Source organism: Hypanus sabinus, chromosome 25 (genome assembly GCF_030144855.1).
Source record: "Hypanus sabinus isolate sHypSab1 chromosome 25, sHypSab1.hap1, whole genome shotgun sequence".
In the NCBI taxonomy this organism is placed as follows: Eukaryota; Metazoa; Chordata; class Chondrichthyes; order Myliobatiformes; family Dasyatidae; genus Hypanus; species Hypanus sabinus.
This window is the reverse complement of record NC_082730.1, coordinates 36,351,353-36,368,534: the sequence shown is the minus strand read 5'-3', so window position 1 is coordinate 36,368,534 and position 17,182 is coordinate 36,351,353. Positions and strand designations below refer to the sequence as shown.

The 17,182-nt window shown below is 40.7% G+C and overlaps 1 protein-coding gene across 1 annotated transcript in view; it reads right to left on the bottom strand.

Annotated features, from left to right (window-relative positions):
* The window catches only part of LOC132381175 (metabotropic glutamate receptor 4-like), a 1,091,809-nt gene that overhangs the window by 880,450 nt on the left and 194,177 nt on the right, over positions 1 to 17,182 (bottom strand). Inside the window, exon 2 of the mRNA XM_059950466.1 lies at positions 10,342 to 10,558. Within this exon, the coding sequence (XP_059806449.1) occupies positions 10,342 to 10,558 (217 nt within the window). The remainder of the gene's footprint in view (positions 1 to 10,341; positions 10,559 to 17,182) is intronic.

Below are 17,182 nucleotides of genomic sequence, written 5' to 3'. Positions count from 1 at the left end.
TATTGGGGTAAAGCAAGTATAATGTTCACACATTAGTGAGACTGTTGGATTATAGCAAAATTAAATGACTACTTCAATAAGATGGAAACTTAACCTACTGTGAGGAAAAGCTTTCATCTCATATGGCTGCTTCTGGTTTAGGAACATTAACTTATGCTTATTACTATTGTGGAATGAGAACAATGAATTTAGTGGGGGATGGATTTAAAGAAGTAGACACTGTGTCTTATAGGTCCACTATGTTCCCTATAAGTATTCATTGACACTTTCTTTTCCTTAGTAATGAGGAAAAGGAAGAAAGACAGCAACAATACCAAATGGGCAAAGTGTAGAAGAGGAAAATAAGGATAAGGAATTAAAATAATTATGAATATCCAAGTGAAGAAGAAAAAAAAGGTTATGAAATTTCATACTTGTGACACTAATGTGTTTGTCTTTAGCACTTTAAACACCATTACCTGAGGAAATTCAGATTTCCAGAGGATGTTTCTAGTAGTTTATACAGAACGCTGGTACCTGGTATATCAAGTATTAAGATCTGTTGAGACTGGAGGCAAGGTATCTGAAATATTTTACAATCCCCCATCCATAATTCCATCCAGCAGGTGACTGCTACACTACATTAATTCATTGCTCTTTCCCATATATCTTCAATCAACGTTCATTTCTCACCTACTCATACGTGCTTCTTTGCTGTCACTGTCACATTTGAGGCCTTAAGACGACAAAATATTGTTATGAATCCCGTAACTGGGGAACTTACCAGTAAAGATAGAGAGGTCCGTTGAAGTCTGATGTCACTATTTTCAAACGTTTTATTTATAAAGGGACACAAAAGTAGGGTTAATTCAGATAGTGCACATCGTCAACACTCAATCTAAAGCGCGGGTATAGTAATAGTCATCATTAAGAAGTGAGCTCTGCTTTTGTCTAGGGGTTAATAGATTGTCCATTGGAAATATAAATGTCACTCAGAAAGTCTGCAGGCCTCAGCCCTTTGAAAATCGCTGGGTTTCACGTGGGGCGACCAAGAGAGAGAGATTGGGGGAGAAGAGAAAGAACTTGCCGAGTCTTGATGAATCTTCCGTGAAATCGGGGGAGCGTTGGTTTCCTCTCCCCGATGTTAGTTAAAAGCGGTTTTCTGTGATTCCAGCCACAAATTCCAATCCCGGAATCTAACGCACGTGGCTTCCTTCAGAATGGCTTCCCGCTGCTGCGGGATCACTCTCTCGTGTCTTCTTGGTGTGTCTGAGGGGGCTGTCCCCCTGAGACTCTCCTTTATACTTCTTCACGGGGTCGCAGGTGTCAATCAGGTTGGGATGATGCAATCTCTCTCTCAACCAGCCCACCTTGCCCGAGGGCTTTTCACGTGGTCTCCATGAGACAATAGTCGCTGTCGTCTTATTCTGTATCCCGGGTGGGACGTGCAATTTGGCACGTTTCTCTCTCTCTTTCACTTCCTGGGTCTACTGACCCCCCCTCTCAACGGGTGCTCTTGCGATTCTCACAAAGGAGGGGGCTGGGATCATAACAATATATAGGAGCAGAAGTAGGCCAATCAGCCCATTGAGTCTGCTCTGCCGTGCAGGAATAAATATTAGTAAACATGGAAAATTTTGCAAGTTTTATAAATATTTACTTTTGTTAATAAAAATGGTCAGCCCTCAAGTCCTGGTTGTGATAATCATCTCACAGGATGGAATAATCCTAAATGTTGACTTGTCATCAGTTGCCAGATGCAGAAGCTTTGACCCTGATCAGCCCGGTAGCCTTTTGGCGGTTCTCGGCTGCCAAAGGCCTTTGAACTACTTTAAAATGTCTCTGATGAGAGAAATTTAAAACTAGTTATATAATTCAAAATCATTTTTAAAACAGAAAAATAATAACTGTATACGCAAACACCATCTGCTAGAAGTTAAAAAGCATAAAAAAATAAGTAAATTGAACGTGCAAAATACCTTGCGTTCACTTACTTCTCAATTCAATCAAGTCAGTAACCTCGTGCAAATAAATGCAATGCATACAAAGTGCATCTGACACTCTGCAATAGATGTGTTTGCTCTCGCCAAGCAGTGGAGCAGGAGGTCAGATGAGAAAGCCCCTTGATAGTTGCTACTAGTCTTGCGATGTGGGAGGGTAAACAGCCTGAGGTCATGCCTTAGCGGAAAGGTTTACTGGTGCTACATTGGGGGTGGGGGGAGTACATGGGTTTAAATTAGAGATGCAGTGGGGTGGGAACCAAAGCACCAGAACAGATAGCGGAGTGGTTGTGGAGAAAGATGGTATTAAGCTTACATACAATGTTATGATTTGAAAGGTTGAGCAGGGTGGGACTTATGTTCTTAGCTGCATATATTTTAATACAAGAAGTATTGTAGGGAAAGGCTGATAAGCTTGGGCCATTGGTCAGCAAGAAGACATGATGTTGTAGCCCTTAGTGAAATTTGGTTGCTGGAAGGGCAGGACTGGCAGCTCAATGTTCCTGAGTTGTTGTTTTGGACACGACAGATGGGGAGAAATTATAGGGGGATTGGTGCCATTACTAGACAGGGAAATGTCACGGTAGTGCTCAGTCATGACAAACTGGAGGACTCATCCTGTGAGGCATTATGTGTAGAACTGAGGAATAAAAAAGGTATGACCACTTAATAAAAATATATTATAGACCGCCCAACAGTCTCCAGGATTTAGAGGAGCAAATTTACGGAGATACCACAGACTGCTGCAAGAAACATAAGTTTGTGATGGTTGGTGATTTCAACTTTACAAATGTTGATTGCAAATCTCAAACTGTAAAAGAGCTGGATGGGCATGTGTTAAGGAAAGATTCCTTCATCAGTACGTAGATGAACCAACTAGAGAGAGTCTGATACTCGATCTCCTATTTTGGAATAAGATGGGGAGGTGACAGATGTTTGTGCAGGGAACACTTGGCATCTAGTAATCATAATGCCATTACTTTCAAGGTAATTATAAAAAGGAATAAGTCTGGTCCTTGGGTTGCGATTCTAAATTGGAGAAAGGCCAATTTTGATGGTATCAGAAAGGACTGGATTCAGAAAGTTTGTTTTCTGGCAAAGGTGTACATGGTAAGAGGGAGAGTACAGAGTTTGTATATTCCGGTTAAAATAAGAGGCAAAGGTAACAAGTTTAGGGAACCTTGGTTTTCAAGTGATAATTGAGGCCCTGATTAAGAAAAAGATACATAGTAGTTATAGGCCAGCAGGAACAAATAATGTACTTGGGTATAAGAAAATCAAGAGAATACTTAAGGAAATCAGGAGGGCTAAAAGAAGACATCAGATTGCTCCAGCAGACGAGGTGAAGGAGAATCCAAAGGGCTTCTACAGATGTATTAAGAGCAAAAAGATTGCAAGGACCATATTGGTCCTCTGTAAGATCAGACTGGCAATCTATGCATGGAGCCAAAAAAGACGGGGGAGATCTAAAAATGACATTTTGCATCTCGACTTACTTGGGAGATGGACACAGAGTCAACAGACGTGAGGCAATCATCAGCAAGGTCACCCTATACAAATTACAGAAACCATAAGATACAACAGCAGAATTAGGCCACCTGGCCCATCAAGTCTGCTCCGCCATTTCATCATGGCTGATCCAAGACCCACATGACTGCTGTAACATTGCCCTTTTGATGTGACTTATCTATCACCTGTTGTAATTTGTAGCCCACATCTTTGCTACAGTTTGGAGGCATGTATATAACTCCCATCAAGGTGCTGTTTTTACCCCTGCAGTTTCTTAGCTCTACTCAAAAGCATTCTACATCTTCCAAACCTTTGTCACCTCTTTCTAAGGATTTTATTTTTTTTACCAACAGAGCAACCTCACCACCTCTACCTACCTGCCTGTCTTTTCGATACAATGTGTATCCTTTGATGTTAAATTCCTAGCTATGATCTTCCTTTAGCCATGACTCCGAGCTGCCCACAACGTCATACATGCCAACCTGAACTGTGTTACAAGTTCAGCTACCTTATTCCATATACTGCATGCATTCAAAAATAACACCTTCTGTCCTGTGTTCATCATCCTTTTGCACTGCAGCTTATCCTGTTGACTGCAATTTTGCCCTATCATCAGCCTGTCCTTGCTGGTAGTCTCACTACACACTGCCTCTGTCTGTAAAGCAACTGCCCCATCCTCAACCCTATCATTCCAGTTCCCATCCCCCTACCAGATTAGTTTAAACTCTCCTGGGTAGCTCTAGCAAGCATGCTCACAAGAATACTGGTCCCCTTTCGGTTCAGGCATAACCCATCCCTTTCATAAACGTTGTATCTTCCCCAGAAGAGATCCCTATGATCCAGAAATCTGAATCCCTGTCCCCTGCAGCAGTTCCTCAATCAGGCATTCATCTACCGAATTCTCCTATTCTTGCATTCACTGGTGTGTGATACAAGCAGAAACCCCAAGATTACAATCTTGATGGTCCTGCTTTTCAGCTCTCTACATAATTCCCTAACATCTCTCTTCAGGACCTCCTCACCTTTCCTACCTATGTCATTGGTGTCAATATGTACCACAACTTCTGGCTGCTCATCCTAGACCATAAGACAGGAGCATAATTAGGCCATCTGGCACATCGAGTCTGCTCCGCCATTCAATCATGGTCGATACTTTTTTCTATCTCCTCCTCAAACCCAGTTCCCGACCCTCTCCCCGTAACCTTCAATGTCATGTCCAAACAAGAACCCATCAACCTTTGCCTTAAATACACTCAATGACCTAGCCTTCACAGATGCATGTGGCAACAAATTCCAGAAATTCACCACCCTTCGGCTAAAGAATTGCACAAATTCACCATTTTTTGGCCAAAGATTCCAAACATTCACCACCCTTAGGCTACTCTCCCTCTTAAGGGAACCTGATCCAAGACATTCCTGATCCTGGAAGTCAACATAACATCTGGGTGTTTCCTTCATGTCACAGAATGTCTCTCTACTCCTCTAACTATGGAATCTCCTTTCACTACTGCAGCCATCTTCACCTCTCTTTGCTTCTGTGTCATAATGCCAGAGTCAGAGCTAGAGACTCCCCAGCAGAGGTCATCTCCCTCAACGGTATCCAAAACAGTATACTTATTATTGAGGAGAATGACCAGATGAGTACTCTGTACTGCCTGTTGCCCACTTCCCTTCCCTCTCCAGACAGCTACCCAGTTACCTGCCTCCTGCAACCTAATAGCTTCTATCTCCCTATAGCTCCTATCTATCACTTCCTCAGTCTCCTGTATAAGCTGAATACTATCGAGCTGCAACTGCAATTCGTTAACATGTTCTCTAAGAAGCTGTTGCTTGGTGCACTGGTGCAAATGTGTTTATCTGGAAGTGGTGTTTACTGCCTTGAGACAAATTGGTGGGCAGGTTAATCCCCAGGGCCTGACAAAGTGTTCCCTCAGATGCTGTGTAAACCAGTGCAGAAATTGCAGGGGCCTTAGTAGAGATATTTGAAACATGCTTCACCACAGGTGAGGTGCTGGAGGTTTGGTGGATAGCTAATGTTATTCCATTCCTTAAGAAAGGCTCTAAGAGCAAGCCAGGGAATTACAGGTTCGTCAGCCTGACATGAATAATGGGAAAGTTATTAGTATGTTTTTTAAGGGACTGGGTACATAAGTATTTGGATAGACAGGGCTGATTACATACGGTCAACATGGCTTTGTGTGTGCTACGTAACGTCTAACCAATTTTATAGAGTTTTTTGAGGAAGTTACTAGGAAAATAGATAAAGGCAAAGAAGTGGTTGTTGTCTACATAGACCTTAGCAAGACATTTGACAAGGTCCCATATGGAAGGCTGGTCAAGAGTGCTCAATTGCTTGGTATTCAAGATTAGGTATGAAATTAGATTAGTCATTGGATTTGTGGGAGAAGCCAGGGAGTGGTAGTAGATGGTTGCCTCTCTGACTGGAGGCCTATGACTAGTGGTGTGCCACTGAGATCTGTGCTGGTTCCATTGTTTTTTGTCATCTACATCAATGATCTGGTTGATGAAGTGGTAAATGGGTTCAGCAAATTTTGGATGACACTATAATTAGGGAGTAGTGGACAGCAATGAAGACTACCAGAGCTCAGAGTGGGATCTGGATCAGGTAGAAAGATAGCAGATGGAAGTTAAAGCAGCAAAGTGTGAGGTATTGTATTTTATGAGGAACAGCCAGGGTAGGTCTTACATAGTGGGTGGTATGACATTGAGGAGTGCAATAGAAAAGAGGGATCTGGAATACAAGTCCGTAATTCATTGAAAGTGCCACAGATGGACAGGGTCATAAAGAATGCTTTTGACACATTGGCCTTGAGTACAGGAGTTGGGATGTTTTGTTGAAATTGTATGAGAAAGTGCTGAGGCCTAATTTGGAGTATTGTGTCCAATTTTGGTCACCAATGTACAGGAAAGATGTAAATAAAATTGAAAGTGTGCAGTGCAAATTTACAAGGATGTAGCTGGGACTTGACGAGCTGAGTTACTGGAAAAAGTTGAATAAGTGAGGACTTTATTCCCTAGAACGTAGAAGATTGAGGGGAGATTTGATAGAGGTGTACAAAATCATGAGAGGTATAGATAGGATAAATGCAAGCAGGCTTTTTTCCACCGAGGTTGAGTAAAACGCGACAAGAGGTCACGAGATGAGGGTAAAAGGTGAAATGTTTAAGGGGAATATGAGGTAAAACTTCTTCACTCGGGGAGCAGTGAGAGTGTGGACTGAACTGCCGGGGGAGCAGGCAGATTAATCGTTCAGCATGGACTTAATGGGCCGAAAGACCTGTTTCTGTACTGTGGTTTTCTATGACTCTAAGCCATTAAGTCAGGATCAAATTATACAAAGTGCAAATGCAATCCATCTGGAAGACACATTGGCTTATCCAACATTTCAATCCATGCAATTGCAATAAATGGACTTTTAAAAGGAAATCTATGCAGAGACAGGTATTTCTGCATAATTCTGGAGATAATGGAGATAATGTACATCCATAAAAATAGTATAAATATGTATATACCATGCACTAATACAATTTAAAACCAGTTTTATTGTATCTATAAACAAGATACAATGAGTGCAAAATGTATTCTTTTATTGGTGTTACATAAGCTTCATTGAAAGCACAAGCAAAATGAGCTGAGGAGTCAGATGCATTCTGTACGTAACACGGTTTCTTCTATTGTTTCTGGTACCGAGGGGATAAGCAATCATTTCTGGATTCTTGTGCTTCACGTTCACTATGACGATGCACAAAGTTAGATGGTGCAAACTCAACAACATATAAAATATTGTTCGCTGGAAGAGATCAGCAAAACTCTGCCTCTACTGTCAACTGGCATTATTGATGGTTAGATACACCAAGTAATTTTCATTTCCTTTTCTCTCCTCAAAAACACCAAAATTGAATTTGTACACTGTGCACTACTCTCTTATTACAATTGTGACACAATATATTAACTCTTTCTGTTTTCTATTAGATCAGAGTGCACAAATAAAGCAAAGCCTAACCATAATAATCAGTTGGCGGGATGGAAATGTCTCTACCAAAGGAGGTGTAAGGCACTCTTTCCTTCTGCTAGCACTCTTGGGGCAAGGTGTAGCATCTGCTAGCCCCTGATCAGGGTTATGCAACCATTGACATCAGGTGGACAACCTCTTAAGATTAATGTTAATGGCTGGAGTCAGCTGTCTTGTAAAGACATTGCCTAGAGAAGGGCAGTGACAAACCACTTCTGTTGAAAAGTGTGACAAGAACAATCATGGTCATGATTGTCTACGTCATATGACACGGCACATAATGATGATGAGGAACCAGAATGTAATGCCCTGGTTAAGATTTTTACTGCTATGTTGTAGCTATTTCATTTGAGCAGTTCTGTAAGAGCAGTCTGTTCTGCTTCCAGCCCGTTTGAGTTTGAGCTGAGATAAAGGGGTTAGTTGTTCAACGAAGGAATATGGTGTCAGCCAATCAGGATGGTGGAATTGGGAGAAGGTTCGGGAAAACACTGTGCGGAGAAGTTATGTGAGGAACACTGGTGTGGGTCTAGGTCTTTTTATTTGACAGAGGCTGGAAGTAGTCAAGAGGGAAGACATGAGGCTGAGGTTGACATCCCTGTTGCACAAGGTGCTTTATGCAGATGAATGGCTTCACAGAGGAAGGACCAATACTCTTGTGGGAGACATGTTTGTTCGAGATGGATTTTGAGCAACATTCGGAAGGTGGTGTGGGCTTTCACACAGACCGAGGGCCCAGCGTGTGAGCGACAGACAAGCTCAAGATGGGCTCCAGCTTAAGTGCACATTTGGCTGTTTAAGAATAATGGGCCCTTTTTGGTCTTTTTCTTTCTTTTGTTCAATAATTGCTTGCTTAGGTTAACATTCTTAAATATGCTTTATTTGTATAATTGTATGCAATTACGATCTGTTATTTCTTGTTGATCGGCAATCACCAGGGACAGTAACTTGCACAGCATTCACACAAACTGAGATCTGAGTGGGTAAAACATCCCAACCTCAGGGATCTGGCAGGACCAAAGACGTACACCCTACACATACAAAGCCCATGAAAGATGGGTTTCTCGCTGCGGAGTCCAGTGCCTGTTAGCGAGGGGCTAACAAGCCACATTTCCAGAGATGCCCAATAAAAAGGGGTTTCAATAATGATATGTAAAAAGTATTTTGTGAATGTAATTATATAAGTATAAAACAATAATACAACGCACAAGACAATGTGACACATCATTTTGCAGAATCCAATGTAAATATGATGTGGTGCCTTCAAAGTGTTATATGGCCAGCAACTATGAATATAGAATTTAGTCAAGTTTTCTGAACAAACATTTATTAAACTCAGCTCAACAAAAGTGAAAAGTAAACAAATGACTAACTTAACCGGAAGTTTACTGCTTTATGGCAATCTAACAAACAGCCAAACTATGGAATAGTTCTTAAAGTGGTAAATTTGAACACAGTCTTAAAGTGATAAATTTGAAAGTCCAAGTGATTTATACAGTCAGTAAGGAGAGACCTTACTGCAACAACAATTCCTCTGAAGAAAATGACGAATCTGCCAATCACAGTTGAGAGATGCCTTGTCCAAAGGATTCACGACGAAGGAAATAAATTGGCTTGAAGGAACAGACCTTACTGGAAGGTGAACACTGCACAAACCTTCCTGATCTTGTAGGGGTTATCTCAGATGCAGGCCACTATTCCTGAACGAAGATTCAATAAGGTCAATCAAACGACACCAACTTTACTCAATTCTTCGGGTTCCCATACTTTGGTAAGATCCTCACTCTCCAATGCTAGACTGTAGAGGTAAATCAAACCAGAACTGGCAGCGATTGGCGAACCTGCCTGCACAACGGTTTTGCACCTTACAATAGAGAGTAATGAGATGAATACGCAGCAAAATTAACTAACGAACTAACTGTGTGATAACAGGGGTTTCCCCTTATATTCCTATTGGAACACGCCATCATGTGACCTCACACCTGCAGGGAAATTACCATCATGTGACCCCACACTGGTGGGAAAATTGCATCACCCCACCATCAGAAGACAATTACATCATGCTCACAAGATACTCCATTACATCATGATCATAAGACAGTCACAAGATACCCATGGGGTATGTAACAAAAGTCATTACTATCAATATTGCTTATTAAGTTATGTGCAGCTTATGTCATCCAACAATCATCTGTCTAACTTCATTTCAACTAATAGTTATTCACTCAAGAATTCATCAATTTAAAGTGAAGCCAATACAACATCCATCCAAGGATCATCCGTTTGGTTGCCTGTCTGTCTCTTAGCAGGCAGGTGAATATTTCAGCCTGATATGTTAGATAAGTCTAAATCGCATATAAAGTCACAATTTCACAATTCTGCTTTTAATTGCTCAAGAAATAAAATGTCTTCCATGTCTAAATTTGAACTGATTTGATTGAATGTACAATCAGATTACAATAGCTGTATCTCCAAAATAGTAATTCACTCACAGTTTGGAAGTAGGTAATTTGTGTAGTAGAAAGAAACTCTGCATCTCACATCTTCAGGATCATACAATTGTTGCAGTGATAAGTGCTTAACTTGCTGGAATGAATACAATAACTTGCTTTTCTTTCTGATGTGGCAATTTTTTTTTAACAAGTGTCATTCACTGTTGCTTCATTCCTTACACTTCATTTTTTGTTTAACACTCTAGCTGCATTTCATAGAAAATAAAAAGCTTTATCATCTCAGTCGAAATCTGCCTAACAAGCACTTATTTTAAACCAAATGCTCACTTTTATATAGTTTTGCTGATAGTCAACGATAAAGAATACTGACCGTCTTCCCGTGATTTCTGTATGAATGCTTCCACTCCACTCTCTCCATAGCTTCCCTCAGAAGCAAGGGTAGAAACATAATTCCATCGCAATGCTTTGACAATGTCAACCATGGCCTGTGACTGAAAGGTGTCGGATGGGACCACACGAGAGAAGAAGTCGTACCTGCTGTTGTCACTGAGCTCTGGGGCTGTGGATGCATAGCTTATCTGAGGAATCTGTAACAAAGAAAACACATAAATGGAAACATAGACCTCAGTTCATATTTCTCAGTTTGTGTTTATTCCTTGCCACTACGTCTAATCATAATTATGATAACAAATTAAAAAAAGATCACCGGATCTTAAATGCAAATTATACTTACAATTTTCTACCAACACAAGTCAGGTTTTCAGATCATGTGCATTAATTTTAAAAGGACCGTCACAGCTCCAGAGATAAAACTAGTCTCCAGAATGAATTAATCATCATTTCATTTATCAAAGTGGTGACTGCATTTTGGAAAACATTAAACAATTGTAAAATGCTTTTAGATGGTCTGAAATGATTATGAATGGGACCACATAAATACTTTCTTTTAATTGAGAGTTTATGCTAATTGGGCTTAGTGTAGGGGTCCTTTTTGAAAAATTAAGGTGGTTGCAAAGGCACTAAAAGGTTCATTTTATACATTTTTAATGCCACCCTAATGTGCCAACCAATTTGCCCTATTATAATTAGGAAACAGCTGTATGTGAATGACAATGTTAATAATTCAAAATTAGGTTATTCAGAACCACATTAGCACACTGATTAAGTTATTATTTTATTGTTATTAACTTACATTTCACTGTATCACGCAAACTTCACCAGATTGCCACTTCAAATAAATTACAGATTTTGTTTCTGAAATTTAAACTTTACGAAACAAAATAACATCAGAAAGTGTTAATGGCTTTGGGCAGGAATAATAAGGAAAAGGGACACTTCAAAATTGATGGGATTTTGGGCCACAAGTTGCACAAAATTTATTAAGACATAGGAGTGTAAGTAAGCCATTCAGTCTATCCAGGCTATCTGCCATTCCATCATGACTGGTTTATTACCCCTCACCATCCAATTTTCTTGCTTTCTCACCGTTACATTTGACATACTGACTAATCAAGAAACTATCATCTGTTTCTTAAAAAGTACTCAATGATTTGTCTTCATAACTGCCCATGGCAATGAAATTCCACAGATTCACTACCCTTTCACTAAAGAAATACCTCCTCATCTCTGTTCTAAATGGATGTCCCTCTGGTCTAAGGCTGTGCTCTTTCGTCCTAGGCTCACCCCCTATAGGATGTATCCACCCCATATAACCTCTATCCAGATCTTTCAATATTCGATAGGTTTCAGTGTGGTGTCCCAACCCCTCGTTCCTCTAAACTCCAGCAAGTACAGGCATAGAGCCATCAAGCACTATACATTAACCCATATTCATGGAATTATATGTCAACCCTTTCACTTCCAGAATCATTCTTGTGAACTTGCTCTGGACTCTCTCCAATACCAGCACATCTTTTCTTGGATAGGAGGCCCAAGGCTGCTCACAATACTCCAAGTGCAATCTGACCAGTACCTATTAAATCCTCAGCATTACATCCTTGCTCTTATATTCTAATCCTCTTGAAGTGCAATGTTAGCATTCATTATCATTCCTTACCACTGACTCAGCCTGCAAGGTAATATTCAGGGAATCCTGTATAAGGACTTGCAAGTCCATTTGCACCTATGATTTTTAAATTTTTTGCCCATTTAGAAAATAGTCAACTCCTTTATTCCTTCTACCAAAGTGCAAGACCATACACTTCCCTACACTATATTCCATCTGCCTCTTTTTTGCCCATTCTCCTCATCTGTCTTAGTCCTTCTGCAGACTTCTTGCTTCCTCAATACTACATGCCCCTCCATCCACCTTCACATTGTCAGCAAACTCGGCCACAAAGCCATCAATTCCGTCATCCAAATGATTCACATATGTATAACATGGTAAGAAGTGGTCCCAACACCAACCTCTGTGGCACACCACTAGTCACCGGTAGCAAACCAGAAAAGACCCCCTTTCCACCCCCCCATGTTGCTATCTTTCCTGTAATACATGGATTCATATCATGTTTAGCAGCCTCATGTTCAGTACCTTGTCAAATGCCCTCTGAAAATCCAAGTTGATAACATCCACTGGCCCTCCTTTTTCTATATTGCCTGTTACTTCCTCAAAGAATTCCAACAGATTTGTCAGACAAGAGTTTCCCTTAAGGAAACCCTGCTGACGTTGGCCTATTTTATCATGTGCTTCCAAGTACCGTGAAACCGCATCCTTAATATTGGACTCCAACATCTTCCAAACCACTGAAGTCAGGCAAATTGGCCTATAATTTGCCCCCTCCCTTCTTAATAGTGCTCCAAGCTTGGAAATGTACTATGGGTAAGTACATGTTATCAAGCCCTCAGATGTTATGTCAATTAAGGTGATATTTGTCATTCCTAGATCTGGAGTTATTTCACTATTTATGCAACTAGTTATTTATGCAACTGTGACAAAATGTCCCCAACTCTTCCTGTACATGGAGCCTAGGCTAAACACAATTTCCATAACCCTTTCTACCCACAAAACTGCTTTCAACAGACTATGCAACTGAAGTTAATCAAGATATCACATCATGTCAAACCAAAGCAGCAGCACTAAGAAAGTTCAACACTAAATCTGTACATCAGCCATGACAAGGGCACAAACAGCACGAGAGTTCGTCCAATGGAGACATACTGTGAGATTTTAAAAGAACTCTGGAGCTTTCAAGAATTTTTGGTGGGCTGTAATCATAACGATTTATCAGGCACTTAGCAGGGGCCATTAAAAAAGGGCAGTGTAAGCAGAGTGACCATTGTGTGAGTGGACTGTGTTCGAGTGATCAGGCTTCAGTGAGAACCGGTGTGGATAAGCACAAGCAGATGTTCTAATTAAACTTCTAGCGTTTTTTTCTGTCAGTATATAACTAGCACACCAAGAATGGGTTCAGTTCTTTGTGTGAGATACAGGAACTTTGGGAAACCACCAGCCCCCCAATAACTACATCTGCATGAAGTGCTCCGAGATGCAACTGCTTAGAGACCGTGGTAAGAAACTGGAGCTGTGTCTGGATAATGTTCAGCTCAAATGGGAAAATGAGGAGGTGATAGATAGAGTAGGATGGTGATAGATCTTTACCAAAGGAGGTGCAAGACATGCCTTCCCTCTGCTCAACTGCAAGTCATGCTTAGCACAAGACTCTACACATGCTTAGTCCCCCAATCAGGGTCACGTCAAGCCACAGGAGCAGGCAGTGGGTGTTTGTATGAGTAGCTGATGCACATCACAAGTCCTGGTTATGCGACCACTGAAGCCAGGCAGACAATCCCTGAAGAGTATTGATAATGGCTGAGGTCACCCAAGTTGTAAAGACACTGCCCAGGAGAAGGCAATGGCAAATCAGTTCTGTAGAAAAATTTGCCAAAAACGATTGTGATCATGGAAAGACCATGACTGCCTACATCGTACAACACAGCACATAATAGACAAACGATAGACAGGAGCTTCAGGGAGGTAATCATCCCTAAATTGCAGGAGGCAGGTACCTGGGTGACTGTCAGGAGAGGAAAAGGGAATAAGCTGTAACTCTGTGGCTGTTCACCTCAATAATGAGTATACAGCTTGGAATCTTGTTGGTGGGGAGGGGACAACCTACCCAGGGGAAGCCTGAGTGAAAATCTTTCTGGCACTGAGACAGGCTCTGTGGCTCAGAAGGAAAGGGGGAGAAGCGGAATGCTGTAGTACAAGGCAATTCCATAATTAGAGTAGCAAACAGCATATTCTGTGGAAGTGAAAGAGACTCCCAGATCATATGTTGCCTCCCAGGTGCCGGAGTCAGGGATGCCTCGGGTCAGGTACACGGCGTTCTAAATGAGGAGAGTGAACAGCTGGAAGTTATGGTACATATTGGTACCAACAGCAAAGGTAAGAAAAGGAGAATACAGGGAGTTAGGCAGAAACCTGAAAAGCAGGACCTCCAGGGTAGTAATCTCTGTATTGCTGCATGTGTAATGTGCCAGTGAGGGTAAGAATAGGATAATCAGGCGGATGAATGCGGGGCTGGGGAATTGATGCAGGAGAAGGGTTTCAGATGCTTGCACCTTTAAGATTTCTTCTGAGCAGAATATGAAACGTACAAAAAGGACAGCTTTAAACCTGAGCCTGGGGAGGACCAATATCCTTGCAGCCGGTTTTGTTAGCATTGTTGGGGAGGGTTCAAACTAATTTTGCAGGGTCATCATGATTTTAGATTCTTTTCCCTAGAGGTCTGCCTTTCACAGTTTATTGAATGTTAAGTATTATAATTATATTACTGTTCTTAAAATTAAAAAAAACACTCCTATTGCTTGCTCTAAATCAGACATCCAGTCAGCAATGTTTATTATTTGTGTAGATTTCCTTATTTGTTTTCCCAGAAATATAAAAATAAATTTGTTCAAGTTGCAGTTAATGGGTGTAAATGTACCTTACAATATTCAGTAATAATTGAGATCAACAAACATTTTGAACGAGGAATTATGTTTGCTACAAATACATCTAAGTTGTGGGGATGCTATGCAGCCAGTGGCTTGAAATACTACATTGAGACCACTGCAAATCTCCCAGGTAGTTGTGAAGGTTCGTACATAGATATTTCACAGAGAAACAGGACTGTTTCTCATGGCATCGATATTTATCAAATATTTATTGCTCATCCGCATTATCTGTTTATGCGAGATAGTTGTGTGCTAGTTTGCTCTCATTTCCTCCATTCTAGAAGTGACTCCACTAGGACTTTATTAGTTATAAAGTCCTTCGGGATTACTTTAATTTGTGGAAGGCTTTGCATGAATTCAAAAATGTTATTTATTTATAGCACTGTTTGAACTTTGATTAGAAAATTAAATAAGATAATCATTCCACCGAAAAAAGGCAAGCTTTAAATAATACTTAAGAACAAAATTAGTGCCCTGAATTCTATGAAATCATTAGATTGTAGTCACCTTTTCCTCATCCCACTGCTTACTATTCCATTAACCAGCATCTCATCAATCAAGACCTTGACTCAGTTCTATAAGTAAAACCCTTGTGACTTACAGCAGAACGTAGCAAACAAAAGTCACCAGGATATTCCATTTGTGGTGACATCTACCATTCCTAAATAAGAGGGCTGCATTTGGAAAGGGGTCCCAGCTCATTGACTTAGCTTACCAGACAGTGAGACGCTTTGCCAATTAATCATCCCAGAAGTTGAAATGTTAACTTAAAATCATTAAAATGACCAAATGAGTGGCAATTTAACAGCTTGTTCCATTTTGTATCTTGAACTGGGGAAGTGTGTTGTAGTTTGTGGAACTGTAAATGGAGAAGAATGAATGGAAAAATAAGAAATCGGCTTCTATATGGACTGCTGTAGTACATTGAAAGGACAGGAGAATGTTCATAAGATGCCTGATCCCTGGAGGATGATAGCATTTCCTCAGACACCAGGAGCAAAAAGCCTAGTTCTGATTAATTGGGCTGCTCAAAAATGCAGAAGCATCCTTCACTGAGAAATTTTCATGTTTTAGTTATTTTTTTTATTAGGATTTTGAGTTTTCCTTTCCTGAAAGTGGGCTGTAGATTTTAGACAGTTGCAACATCTTAACCAAGTTGAAAGCCCAACTAATCACAACAGCATGACAGTCTAGCCCAATTTCAACAACAGTTATTTTTAATGATCTGCTGGGTTTGAGTGTTTAACACGTAATGAGAGAGCATATTTTGTAGAGAAACTGTTCATACTTAAAAACTGCCCAAAACTGTTCACAATACTCAAGGTGAGGCCTCACCAGTGCCTTATAAAGCACCTGCAGCAGATCCCTGCTCTTGTATTCTAGACCACTTGAAATGAATGCTAACATTACATTTTCCTTCCTCACCACCAACTCAATCTGCTAGTTATCCTTTAGGGTGTTCTGCAGAAGAACTCCCAAGGCCCCTTGCATCTCAGATTTTTGGATTTTCTCCCCATTTAGGAAATAGTCTGCACAATTATTTCTATTGACAATGCTTTTTCTAAAATTGTATTTCATTTGTTTCTTTCTTGCCCATTCTCCTAATCCGTCTAAATCCTTCTGCAGCCTACGTGTTCCTCAACACTACCTGCCCTTTCACCAATCTTCGTATCATCTGCAAACTTGCCTATTCCATCATCTAAATCATTTATGTACAGCATCAAAAGAAGCGGTCCCAACATTGACTCCTGTGGAATACCACTAATCACGGTAGCCAACCAGAAAATGATCCATTTTATTCCCACTCGCTGCCTCCTACCAATCAGCCAATGCACCAACCACATTAATAACTTTTCCTGTAATACTATGAGCTCTTAACTTGGTAAGCAGCCCCACATGTGGCACCTTGTCAAAGGCCTTCTGAAAGTCCAAATATACAACATCCACTGCATCCCCTTTATCTGTGCTTCTTGTAATGTCCTCAAAGAATTCAAACAGTATTGTCAGGCAAGATTTTCCCTTAAGAAAATCATGCTGACTTTGTCCTATCTTGTCCTGTGTCACCAAGTACTCCATAACCTCATCCTTAACAATTGACTCCAACATCTTCCCAACCACTGAGGTCAGGCTAACTGGTCTATAATGTCCTTTCTGCTGCCTTCCTCCTTTTTTTAAACAGTGGAGTAACATTTGCAATTTTCCAGTCTCTAGCCAAAGTCCAATGATATATGAAAACTTTATTCTAATGCCTCTGCAATCTTTAATACTACCTCACA